This window comes from Tursiops truncatus, chromosome 3 (assembly GCF_011762595.2).
Source record: "Tursiops truncatus isolate mTurTru1 chromosome 3, mTurTru1.mat.Y, whole genome shotgun sequence".
Classification (NCBI taxonomy): domain Eukaryota; kingdom Metazoa; phylum Chordata; class Mammalia; order Artiodactyla; family Delphinidae; genus Tursiops; species Tursiops truncatus.
The window spans coordinates 100,844,574-100,857,075 of record NC_047036.1 but is presented as its reverse complement, the minus strand read 5'-3'; the positions used below and the strand labels follow the sequence as shown (position 1 = coordinate 100,857,075).

The following is a 12,502-nucleotide window of genomic DNA, read 5'->3' as shown; positions in this document are numbered from 1 at the left end:
ACATCTGCACTGTCCAAAATCATAGCCAGTAGCCACATGTGACAACTGATCACTTAAAATGTGGCTAGTCCGAACACATATATGATGAAAGTGTAAAATACACACTGGATATTGAAGACTTAGTACAAAAAGGACTAAAATATCACAGTAATTTTTAATATATTGGATTACATGTTAAAATATTTTGGAGCTACTGGGTTAAAAATTAAAATTAATTTTACCTGTTTCTTTTACTCTTTAAAATCTGGCTATAGAAAAATTTTATATTACGTATGTGGCTCATGTTATATTTCCATTGGTCTAAACTCTAAAGACCACATCCACAGATCGCCATGACATCTCTTCATGGCCTTGATTACAAAGGCAGAGTAAGCAACAATTTTAATACTACTCTTTTAATTCCCCTCTTCTTGCTGTTTCTGTGTCTGGCCAACCATTTACCTTCATTATTACTTGAAACTACATCCTTCACTATGAGGATTAGAAATGAAACTTATTTGATTCCGGATTTTGGATAAGTGATGGTGATTCTATTCTTTTTTTCAATACTTTGAAAGAGACTCCATCACAAAGAGAGACAGTGTAACATATACATTTCCTGCTAGTGGATATGGAAATGCAACCAAAGATCTCAAGCTAGTGACTGCACTTCCTTTTTCGAGCTGTTATCTTCTCTCCTACCAGCGACCTTCGACCTTCCTTCCTTTAAAACAGGATGAATTTTGCTCATCCTATATAGTTCTGACTCTTGTTAATCACATGACTATCCATGCAGGGAGCCATAACAAGAAAGTGAAGTAGACATTTAGCTTTATAACTAGTCACATGCTTTAGGGGAAAAAAAAAGAGTCTTTATAATTCCCTTAGACATCAAGAAATATTTTTTAAAGGGATATAATCATCTTCCTTCTTTACTCATCTGATTTCCTTCCTTTAAAGAAACCTGATTTATTAAGAGGCTTATTTTATATTTAAAAACCACTTATGAAACAATTTGTACAAGGAATTTGTAAAACTTTGCTATATCTGAATAATAAAAAGGCTTAAAGAATAGCAACAATGAAACCAGGGTATTTTGACACTAGTATAAATATATATATGTATAAAACAAGATGAATAGTTGAAAAAACCTCATCAAAAAATACAATAAAAAAACTTACTTTACATTTTAGAAATCATATTTTTACACACATTTATTTTGCTTTAGCCTTGTTTTACTTTATTAATAGAAGGTGGTTTTGATTAGGATTTGATTCTCTAATAGAATATTTATACTGAAGTTTGATATTTTAAACAACATATTTTAAAGTAGAAAGGCACTTCAGGAATGAGTTTTATATTGTTTTATAGATGTGTCACACAGCTACTGAGTGATAAGAGACTGAACACAAGTATGTTGACTCCAAGTTCAGCTTGTTCCACTGTACTATGCTGCCTTAGTCCTTCTTTAACTTTTATCCGGTTAAAGAAAAAAAAAATTAAAATTCAGACCTTTATAACGAAAAGATTATGTTATCAGCACTATTAATGCTCTTGTTGTTCTATTTATTTGGAATGAAAGTATTCTAGTAAGATGAATAAGAGATGTGAAGGTTGATGGGTGGAGATAGGTGTAGTGTTGAAGAAAGTAAATCCTGTTAAAATGTACATAGGTATCAGAAGTTCATATAATATACTTGAAATTTCCAACAGCCTCTTTATCTTTTAGTAAAGGTTGTTAAGGGGAATGAAATCTGGAATGGATTCAGGTCTGTTACTCTCTTCAGCTTGATCAAGTCTGAAAATATTTATTATTTTATTTGGAGGTACTGACTGTTATTACACATGTACCACAGCAGAATGGATGATTTGGGCTTGAATAACTAAATTATCCTATGTGTAAGCATAACCTATGTACCTAATACTAGCTCATCTTCCCAGTAAGCCTATATTTTTGCTCAGTATTAACAGGACAACAAGATAGGATCTGATACATATTAATAGGAATTACTCATTTCTTAAACGTATCTAAGTTACCTCCAACAGAAGCAACAACAGAAGACTATACTATTTCTGCTTCAATTTCTCCTTCTTCTCAAGACAGCAAACATTATTTTGCATCACTCAGGATTTTTTTTTTTCCTGTTCAATTCATCACGTCTTTATTATTCCCTATTATGTATCAAGCATTCTTCTGGGTACCAGGATCATAAATATGAACAACACCTACAGTAGGCCTAAAATTTCAACTAAAATAAGTGGAAGCAAACATATCCTGAGGATACTCTGATATATTAATTGTATCCAGTGCGCTGCTAGAAAGGACTCAGTTACACATAAAACATTCTACTCTTCTGGAAGGGAGATACAGTTGTTAAGCCTGAGAAGAGGGGCATCTTTAAGAATACTTTTTAAAAAATGGAAATAACTGATCCCAGTTACAACTAAACTTTCATCAACATTAAGGGTTATATAATTGCCATCTAAACAGGATACAGAAATAGGTGAGATGGCTGCCAAAGACAAATTTCATTTTACTTCAAATTTCCTTTGCACTAGCCTTGGTTATTCATCAAATCACAGGGTATTTTAGCATGGCACTATTCTTTGTCAATGATAACCACAGATGATCTACTTTTAGTTTAAAACAAAAAACAAAGGAAAGGCAAGGAATAAATTAAATATATGCAAAGTCTTGGACTTTGAAGATAATAGAAAATGAGCAAAATCCACAGGACCTGTAAGAGAAACATCTACTTTTTCCTAATTCTTAAGTTGGGCACTTATAATAGGAATGGATAAAAACAAGCAAACACAATTATTTACTCCCTTACTCAAGACAAGAGCACTCCCCAAAGTTGAACCAAGAGATAAAAAAACTTAATTAACCTTCCTTCTTTGAATCATTTAATAATGAAAGAGTTCAGTTTTTTTGTGAATTAAAAAAATTAGTGATCATAGCATCACCTATATACATCTAAAAGAAAAAGTTTCTTCCTATTAAAATGCTTTTAAAAGATCCCTAATATGTTTACATACCCAAATAATCTGTTACTAATACTTCACAAGGAATATCATTTTATTACTGTAATCACAAAATCATCATCTCCGTACAGGAATGTATAAGTGAACATTAATCAATGCACTGATAATTCACTTCATAAAGAGGGCGAACACACTACAGAACATATTGTAAAGAAAAAAATATTGTAAAATTTTCTGGCCTTGCAGTGCACTTTTTAGTGCAAGTATTTAAGACACAATAGTGTTCAATTCAGCAAAGTATTGCAGAACGTCATGCCACAGTCCACTTAATTCAAAGAGGGTCAGGACATGCAGCTTGTAATAAAATGTCAGAATATATATTTATAAAAAACCACATGTAATTCATAAAATATATAGTGGTTTATTTAGATGGTTTTAGATGATTTCACTATGGAATTCTGCATAACTGGAACAAGCATCCAAGATCTTCTTAACAGGAATAACCTTCTTGCTAGGCAATGGCTTTGGCCTCAGGTAGAAATGCCTCCCAGTATTTTATCAGCTGTGGATGATAACAAAAAATAAAAGACATTCTCATAATCTTTTTGTCGTTTATAATAATATATCCTGTGAAGCATTTAAAAAAAATCTATACAAATAGCTAACAATGATTAACATTTACTAAAGTCTGGTTCTTAAAGGGATCATCTAAATTCCCTTATATTAAGTCTGTCAATATAATTCATATATAAATTATTTTAAAATATTAATTACTCCTGGGTAATTTTAGTTTTTGATGTAAGAAAAAAAATTTTTTAATACTGAAAAACTTAAAGATTTCTTTATGAATTGTATATATAGGAACAGTTTGTTAGTATAAGTTAAATAAGATTACCTTAAATAATAAAACTGCAATGAGCTTTTCCAATATAAAGTGATAACATCTCCTAATTCAGAGGATATTCACATTTTGTTATTGCTAGCCAAAAACAATGAGAAAAGGAGGAAGAAAAGAAAATATCCAAGCAAATGTAAAAGAGACTGGAAGGAATTAGCTGCCAGTCTTTCCTGGATAGTCCAGAGTCCAGAGAACAGAATAGAACAGAATAGATTGACATATAAACTAACATGAAGTTTAACATTAAGTTTAAAACAATTCCTTTAAAAACAAGCTTATATAACCTTTTTTTTTTTTTTTTAACAGATAGTTGTTTTATTTATTCATTTAAAAAATTTTTTTTAAATTTATTTTTGGATGAGTTGGGTCTTTGCTCTGTGTGTGGGCCGTCTCCAGTTGCAGCGAGTGGGGCCACTCTTTGTTGCAGTGCGTGGGCCTCTCATTGCCGTGGTTTCTCTTGTTGCGGAGCACGGGCTCTAGGTGCACAGGGTTCAGCAGCTGTGGCTCGCGGGCCCCAGAGCGCAGGCTCAGCAGCTGTGGTGCACAGGCCCAGTTGCTACCGCAGCATGTGGGATCTTTCCGGACCAGGGCTCGAACCCACGCCCCCTGCACTGGCAGGTGGATTCTTAACCACTGCATCACCAGGGAAGCCTCTGATTTCTTTTTATATTTAAAGAATCTGACTTTATGAACTAAGTATTTAAAATAAAAAACAAATATAATTTGAAGATATAATATTATCACCTAATTTAAAAATTTAATCTATTGATATTATATAGTTTAAAAAGAATTGGAGGAAGAAATCCTTCTATTCAAGATATTAAATAATTTGATCTATTACTCAAATTTATATTAAAATACACAGGAACAAACCTCTGATATTATCTTGTTACAGACTTTTCTTTAATATAACATTAAAATCCATGGTTTTCTCTATTTAAGGAGACAAATGCCACTTGCGGTATACAATCAACACCAAACCCACACAAACTAAAGGAAAAATCAAGACAACATTTTTTAAAAAACCTTTAAAATTTAGTTTTTAGTTTAAGTTCTAGCTGGTATGGAAGAGAAGAACTTACTACAAGAATGTACTCAAACAGCTATGATCAATAGGGAAGTAAAACTGGGACGACTGAGAAAAAGGGAAAAGTAGTCCAGAGTGTTTCTCATATTCTAAAACTGGGAAAAGTGTATCTTTCCTAGAGGTTAGCAGTAGGGGCAAAAAGGACCCGAGAATTTCCAATTACTTTTACTACCATTCTTCCTTTGCTGTCTTTGGTTTTCTCTACTCCATTTATTACTTCTCAAGTAAAGCTCATTTCATTGATTATCATCTTTAAAATAAAAAAGCATATCAAAAACAAATTCTAGAAGTTTTTAAGTTATAAAAAATTACCTTACCTGTTGCTGTGTTTGTACTAATGATTCTAAGTACTTGATAATAACAGTTTTAAAATCTTTCACTCGTTGTTTCTGTTAAAGTACAATACATGGGAAAAAAAAGGTCCATTAGTACAAAACCAAACTTGATTTTACCATGATATTGTGGCAAAATGTGACCAAGTTGTTAAGAAAAGTGTGAAATTATTATACTTGCCTCAAATCTTCCCACTTCTTTTCGAATTGTTTTAGAGATCTGTTCAAAATCTCTTTCTCCTTGTTGCACTTTTGCCTCCCACTGACAAAAACAAACAAAAAGGTACAAATTTTTTAATCTTGCCTGGGAAAAATTTATAGAACTAGCTGTCATGACCACTCATTTGATTTATAATGCAGTGCCTAAAAATCCTGAAAGCTCAATATTGGCAAAGCCCAGTTTGGCATCATTCAAACTTGTATGTAACTTTTCAGTAGTGGAAATGCACATCAGCTTAATTTCCATTAATATTTTACTGTCAGATTTACGATTAGGATATTCTAGTGCTTAATGAACTACAGTCTCCACACCTTAATTTAGATGAAAAGATTTTGAGTATAAAATTCACCATCAAATAATTTAGCAGTGTTAGAGTGTAATTTTCTCATTTCTTTATATGCCTTTAAATTATTTCAAAATATATCAATACTACTGGCTAATTTCAAGAATACATGTTCATCACAATTTATATGCCCATGGAAATAATTAATTAGAAAAATTATATGACAAACATTTAAAAAACATTTTTGTAATGGTGAAATGTACAGATTAAAAAAAATTGTGCAATTATGGTCTACTGAACACCTATCGGTAAACATTAAATTCACTACATAAACAATGAACGTTGTGATTAGTGACCAATGGAACAGCTAAAATAAAATAAATGAAGACTTAAGCAATGAAATGATATTTTCCCACTATGTAACCAAAACACTGGTACATACTCTTCAAAGAGCAGGTACATTTACTTTAAGTAATATAAAGGTTGTCCTACCTCTTCAATTTCCTTATTGAAGCATGGCAAAAAAAGTGTATAAATTATAATAAACTTATACAAATTTACTAAAATACCATATATAATACATATATATGGGGGATAATGTCGCCTGGACAGCTACATGTGGGACAAGTCTATCTCTAAAACCAGTTTTAGACACAAAATAAGTAATTATCTGAAATCAAATTAACCATCTCAAAAGAAATGTGTGATCATTAATTCAAAGTTAATTTAAATCTTTTCCTTGTATGTTTCTTTATCCATTCCATAATTATGTGAAAGTAACAAAGGGATCTGGAGATTTTAATGATGATCAAAATGTTAAAGTAATTATAAAACAGTTCATAAGTTATGAAAAAATAGCTAAGTGTTGAATGGTTCAGAAAAAAATTTATGAAAAATTATGCATATATGAATGAGTCATGGAAAATTTGGGTAAAGAGATAAATAAAGCATTTTGTATTAATCACCTCTCTTATTTCATTTTTAGCTTGCTGTATTTTATCTGGTTTGTTAGCAACCATCATTTTTGCTTCAGTTTCACGTTTTTTGAGCAAAGTAATTTGAGCGTCTTCCCATTTCTGCCAGCACTTCATTCGATGGTCAAATACACCCTATAAGTGAATGACATAATATTACTACTGGGAATTAACACTGAAATACTTCCAAAATACTAGAAGTGCTATAGTACGAAAAACAATAAAACCAAGTACTTATATACTACTCTAATATAATGAGATATTGAAAATAAACACGCCAATATCAAAGAAAATAGAGGTCCATATTCATTTGCTTAAAAACAAAAACCTGGTAATTGGATGAAATGTAAGAGCTCAGAATAAAAAAACAAAAAACAAAACTACATATAAAATCCATTTCACTAGCCTTTAGGGTTTTTTTCTTTTTCTTAGTTCCCATACCAGGGGGATCAAACCCATGCCCCCTGCACTGAGAGTGCAGAGTCTTAACCAATGGACCACCAGGGAAGTCCCACCTTTAGGGTTTAAAATGTGGCTTATAATAAGATTCCTAACAGAGTTTTATGCTTTGAAGAAAGATTTAATAGGAAAATGCTGGTGTCATATTTACAATTGAAAGTTTTCCTACTAAAATATCAAAAGCAGATTTAAGTGTTGGAAATACGCCAAAAAATTAAAAATAGGAAATGTGAAAAGCCATAAGATAACAGAAAGTAAAGTAAAAATGTGGTGGAAGAGATTACCAATAGCAAATAAAAGAAAAGGCAAAACAATGTAAAGATATAACAAAATGCCGGGGGCGGGGGGAGAGATAGTCCTATACAAGGTAAAAAGCGCAAATGGATATATGTATCTAGTATGCAGAATTAAATGAAGAAATAGACAAAAAGATCGTCACAGAACAATTCAACCAACTCCATGACTTCTTTCAAGGGGTTTGGTAGAGCAAGAGCAAGTGAATGGAGGAAAAAAATGAAATATGAATGTAAGACACTAATTAGAAATTTCATTAAAAAAAAACTGATGGACAGACTGGAATACAACAATAATCCCTTTTCTAGCTTGATGTTGGGGATATATTCACTTTTTTTAGTATTTATTAATTGAACAAATGAAGCAAGCATTAATAACATGGGTGAAACAGTGTTATTTTCATTTATTCCAGATAGAGAGCTTTTGGATCAAGAAACAGTAAATTAATACATGCTGTTATAGGAACCTGATGAAGAAGAAAGCACGTAGATAGTGTATTTTCAAGGTGTAGGCTTTGGAACAAATCAAATTTGGATTCAAATACTAGTTTTGTCACTGTATGATCTTGGGGAAATTCATTTAATTTCTATAACCCACAGTTCTTCCAAATATAAAACAGTGAAATGAGATCTAGATTTATGGACTAGGAATAAAATGAAAAGTATATAGCATGCATGGTGACTTAACCTAGAGGATGTTTAATAATTAGTAAGTACTATTATGGATTACTTCTAGATAACATACACATATAAACGTAGTTGATTAACTCTTAGATTTCTACCAGAAGTGCAAATAATAATAACTTAAGTAATAGAAAAAAACCATAATCGGACTGTATTTACAGCATACAGCATATTTTGAAAATGTGGGCAAGAATATTAAAAACTCCAAATCCAGAGTTCTTAAACACCGTACACATTTTAATTAGCCAGGACGAGACATCCCAGGCAAACTGGTAAGTTAAACGCACTCTATAGGCATTTAAATACATTTTACTAGATTTGTCATCTCATATAATTTCTCTTCTCTCAGTAGTCTTACTGTTCTCTGTTTGCTTTTTTTATGTTTAAAAGACTACATTCTCCTTAAAACATTTCTCATTATGAACTGATTTTGCTTCAGCCAAATTAATTTGGGCCAAAATCACAAAAGTAATACATCTAACACAAATACATTCAAAAAGTCACTATTATTTACAACAAACAAACAATCCCTGTGCCTCACCCCCTACACATACACAAATTTTAAAAGCAATTTAAGACTTTAGGCCTAGTTTTCCTTTAAAGGAACACGGCCATATCAGCTCTTCATTTATAAATTCCTCTGTTCAATAACAATTTGATTATTTAAAATATGTACCAATACAGTGCAACAGCGAACCAAAATGCCCTTTAATTTCAATATTTGCTGAAGTTCTTAGTATATATCAACTGGCCTTTTCAGTGATACACCAACTTAAACTAATTTGGTCTCTGCCCGGTTTATTATCTCATAATATTCCAAAAATCACATGTTCACTGTGGTACAGATATAGGAGCTATGGTAAAGGCAAAGCTACTAAAGTCAGGTTATTTTAGATAAAAAAATTAATCTCAACTCCGTAAGAATTAACTTTTTCTTCACTTGGTTTCCTACCCTTGTAACACCAGAATATAAAAGAAAAAAAGAATCAGAACCATACCTGATCTTCTAAAAATGCTATCTTTTTTTCTTTCCCATTGGGGTATAGCTGTTTTACAATGTTGTGCTAGTTTCTACTGTACAGCGAAGTGGAGTTCCCTGAGCTATACAGCAGGTTCTCATTATTTATCTATTTTATACATATTAGTGTATATATGTCAATCCCCAAATATCAAATCATAACTTAATGTATGCCTCTGCATGTCAAGATACTAATCCACTGTGGTACAACCAGCTTCTTCTACAAGAGGGATACATTTACACTGATGATTGACTTTAGACATCCCCCACCCCCCGCCAATTTATGGTACGCAATTGTATGCAAGTTCATCTAGGTTAGACAAGGTTGCAGTTGTGGAGTTTTCCTGGCCAATCAGGAAATTTAAGGCTGCAATTTTAATTTAATTAATACCATATTCTAATTCAGTGAATCTGAAAGTATGCTGCCTAGATTCCTGGAGTCCTGAAAGGATGCTGATTACTTACAGCCAAACGATGAAGATGTTAAACTCCTTGGGGAATCCATCTACTGGTTTTTAAAAAAATTATTTTATGTATTTTATAGATCTGCATTCCCTGTAAGAATTCCTTATGAAGATTCTAGTGCTAAAAACATTCAAAGCTATTACCCTCAATCCCTGACCCTCCTCTAGTGGCTCACAGAAGGCCAATACATGAAAATGCATCTAACAAGTTTACCACTTAATACACGTGAGCTAACTAACCGTATTATCCAAAATATAGAGTCCCAGATGTCAGAGCCTATACAAAAGAGGGAAACAGGAGTTCCCTGGCTACAAGGCCAGGCCTGGGCAGTATTCTGAGTGGATGAACTTCATCACTTTCTTTAAGGCCCCAATTTCTCATGTTCTCAGTACCCCTACTTTGGCCCTAAATTCTAATTAATGCTCCTAGTTTCAAAATTACCATCATTTTAAAAAGTACTCTCAATACGGATAAAAGAAAGAGCTAAGTATTAAATAGTATTAAACAGGTATTAGAAATCAGTAAGACAAAAAATAAAACTGGGCATAAACATAAACAATTCGTAGAAGTGCAAATGGCTTATCATTTGTAAACATGCTTAAATTCACAATAACTAAAGAAATTAAAACTTACACACACACAAAAAAACCACCACTGGGTGGGAGAAGAAGCAACACATATATTGGTGTGAGAGTATAAAGAGGTATAACATCTTCAGACAGTAATATGGCAACGTTTATTGAAATTTAAACTTCATATACCCTTTGGCCAAGTAATTCTACTTCTAGGAATTTTATGCCCAAAGAATTATTATCAAAATACTTAATATTTAATATTGGACTCATCAAATAATACAAGGTCCATCTATATACTAAATGATGGAATATGATACAACCATTTAAAAGAATGCAACATATATTTACGTAAGTTGATAAAGAGACCTTTTTAAAATAGAGTGGGTTAAAAAAAAGCAGGCAAAGAATCATGATATAATATGTGCCTTTTTGAAGAAGGAAGGAAGAGATGAAGGGAAGGAGAAGGGGGCTGAGACAAAGAAACAGAAAGAAAGAAGGAAAGAAAAACAAAGAGAAAATTCGCTTCATAAATGTGCACAGCTAATTCTGTAAAGACATCTAACAGAATTCCACCAAGGGAAGAGAAACTAGAGGTTTTAGTAAAAAGAAATTTTCCCTTTTAGGGCTGTTAGAATTATTCTGTGCATGTATTACTCTTTCAAATACAAATGAATTAGTTTAAAATAAAAAACAAACAAAAAATAAAGACCATAAAAAATGCCTTGTCATCTTACTCCATAATTTCTCAACTCCTTTATGAAGTTGACCTGGGCTAGGTTTCAGTAGAAAATCAATCTGAAAGAGCTTAATTCATCTTAAGGTATAACTTGACCATAGCTCTTTAACTCTCCTTTTAGTCAATGAATCACTAATTCAGTATTTCCCAAAGTGTGTTGCATATATGTAAAAATATATTAAGTGGAAAAGAATTCCTGTTCATATGAATTTGGAAGCCTCTGGATTAAATAAAGTTAAATGTCTTTTTTTACTGCTAGACAGTCCTGAGCTTTTTAAATGCACTCTGAATCTGCAAGACAGGGATACTGCATACATTATCTCCAAAACTCAGCTGACTGTGGCACATCTTTCGGTGTCAGTGTTATGTAGAAAACATTCCGGGAAACACTGATATAACTGTAATTTCATGGAATGTAAAAAAACAGTAAGAAGGCAGAGGCAGTATGAGAAAAGCTGTTTTTGAGGGATAAGCATCCAACACACAGGGAGGCCAACCCTGTCAGGGAGTCTTGTCCCAGGTTAGCTCTTCTCAGCAGGTACTACTTCTCACAGACAGTGCCTACTGTCCCTTTCTGAACCCACAGGTTTTTTGCAGGTGTTATACTTTTTAATAATAGCTATCATGCTAGTGGGAGCTCTGGAATGAGGTGAGAGCAGGTGAGAAACAGGAACCATTATCTGTAAACTGAATTTCTGTATATCACAAGTTGCCTATATAAAATGAACTGATAACTATCTATATTAATATATTTAAATAGGTGAAAAGAAAAATTAACCGCCAGGAATATAAAGAGTAACATCTAACAACATAAATGTCCATCAACAGAGGAACAGATAAAGAAGATGTGGAATATTACTCAGCCATAAAATAATGCTATTTGCAGCAACATGGATGGACCTAGAGATTGTCATTCTGAGTGAAGTAAGTCAGACACAGAAAGACAAATATCATATGATATTGCTTATACGTGGAATCTAAAAAAAAGGGTACAAATGAACTTATTTACAAAACAGCAGTAGAGTCATGGATGTAGCAAACAAACTTACAGTTACCAGGGGATAAGGGAGTGGAGGGATAATCTGGGAGATTGGGACTGACATATACACACTACTATATATAAAATAGGTAAGTAGTAAGACCTGCTGTATAGTACAGGGAACTCTACTCAATACTCTGTAATGGCCTATATGGGAAAAGAATCTAAAAAAGAAAAGAGTGGATATAAGTATATGTATAACGGATTCACTTTGCTGTTCACCTGAAACTAACACAACATTGTAAATCAACTACACTCCAATAAAAACTGAAAGAGTAACACCTAAGAATAAATACAAACAAAACTGGTAATGTAGACAAACCTAAACCTAAGAAAGTACCACTCTGAAATGCTAAGAACCCTCTAGTAATAACTGTCATCATTAGCCTGAGAACAGAATCGTCTATAATATGCAATGCATCAATGTTCTGATTATAAATACTAATTTAACTTTCTAGATGTTTGAATCCAATGT

The 12,502-nt window shown here is 32.4% G+C and overlaps 1 protein-coding gene across 2 annotated transcripts in view; it reads right to left on the bottom strand.

The window, feature by feature from the left end:
* Window positions 1-3,040: 3,040 nt before the first annotated feature.
* SNX2 (sorting nexin 2) overlaps window positions 3,041-12,502 on the bottom strand; it is a 53,697-nt gene continuing 44,235 nt past the window's right edge. For both annotated transcript variants that reach the window (XM_019940897.3, XM_019940898.3), the window contains exons 12-15: window positions 6,750-6,893; window positions 5,463-5,543; window positions 5,267-5,338; window positions 3,041-3,526 (exon numbers count right to left, since the gene is read on the bottom strand). In XM_019940897.3, coding sequence (XP_019796456.2) covers window positions 3,476-3,526; window positions 5,267-5,338; window positions 5,463-5,543; window positions 6,750-6,893 — 348 coding nt within the window. In that variant the 3' untranslated portion in view covers window positions 3,041-3,475. The remainder of the gene's footprint in view (window positions 3,527-5,266; window positions 5,339-5,462; window positions 5,544-6,749; window positions 6,894-12,502) is intronic.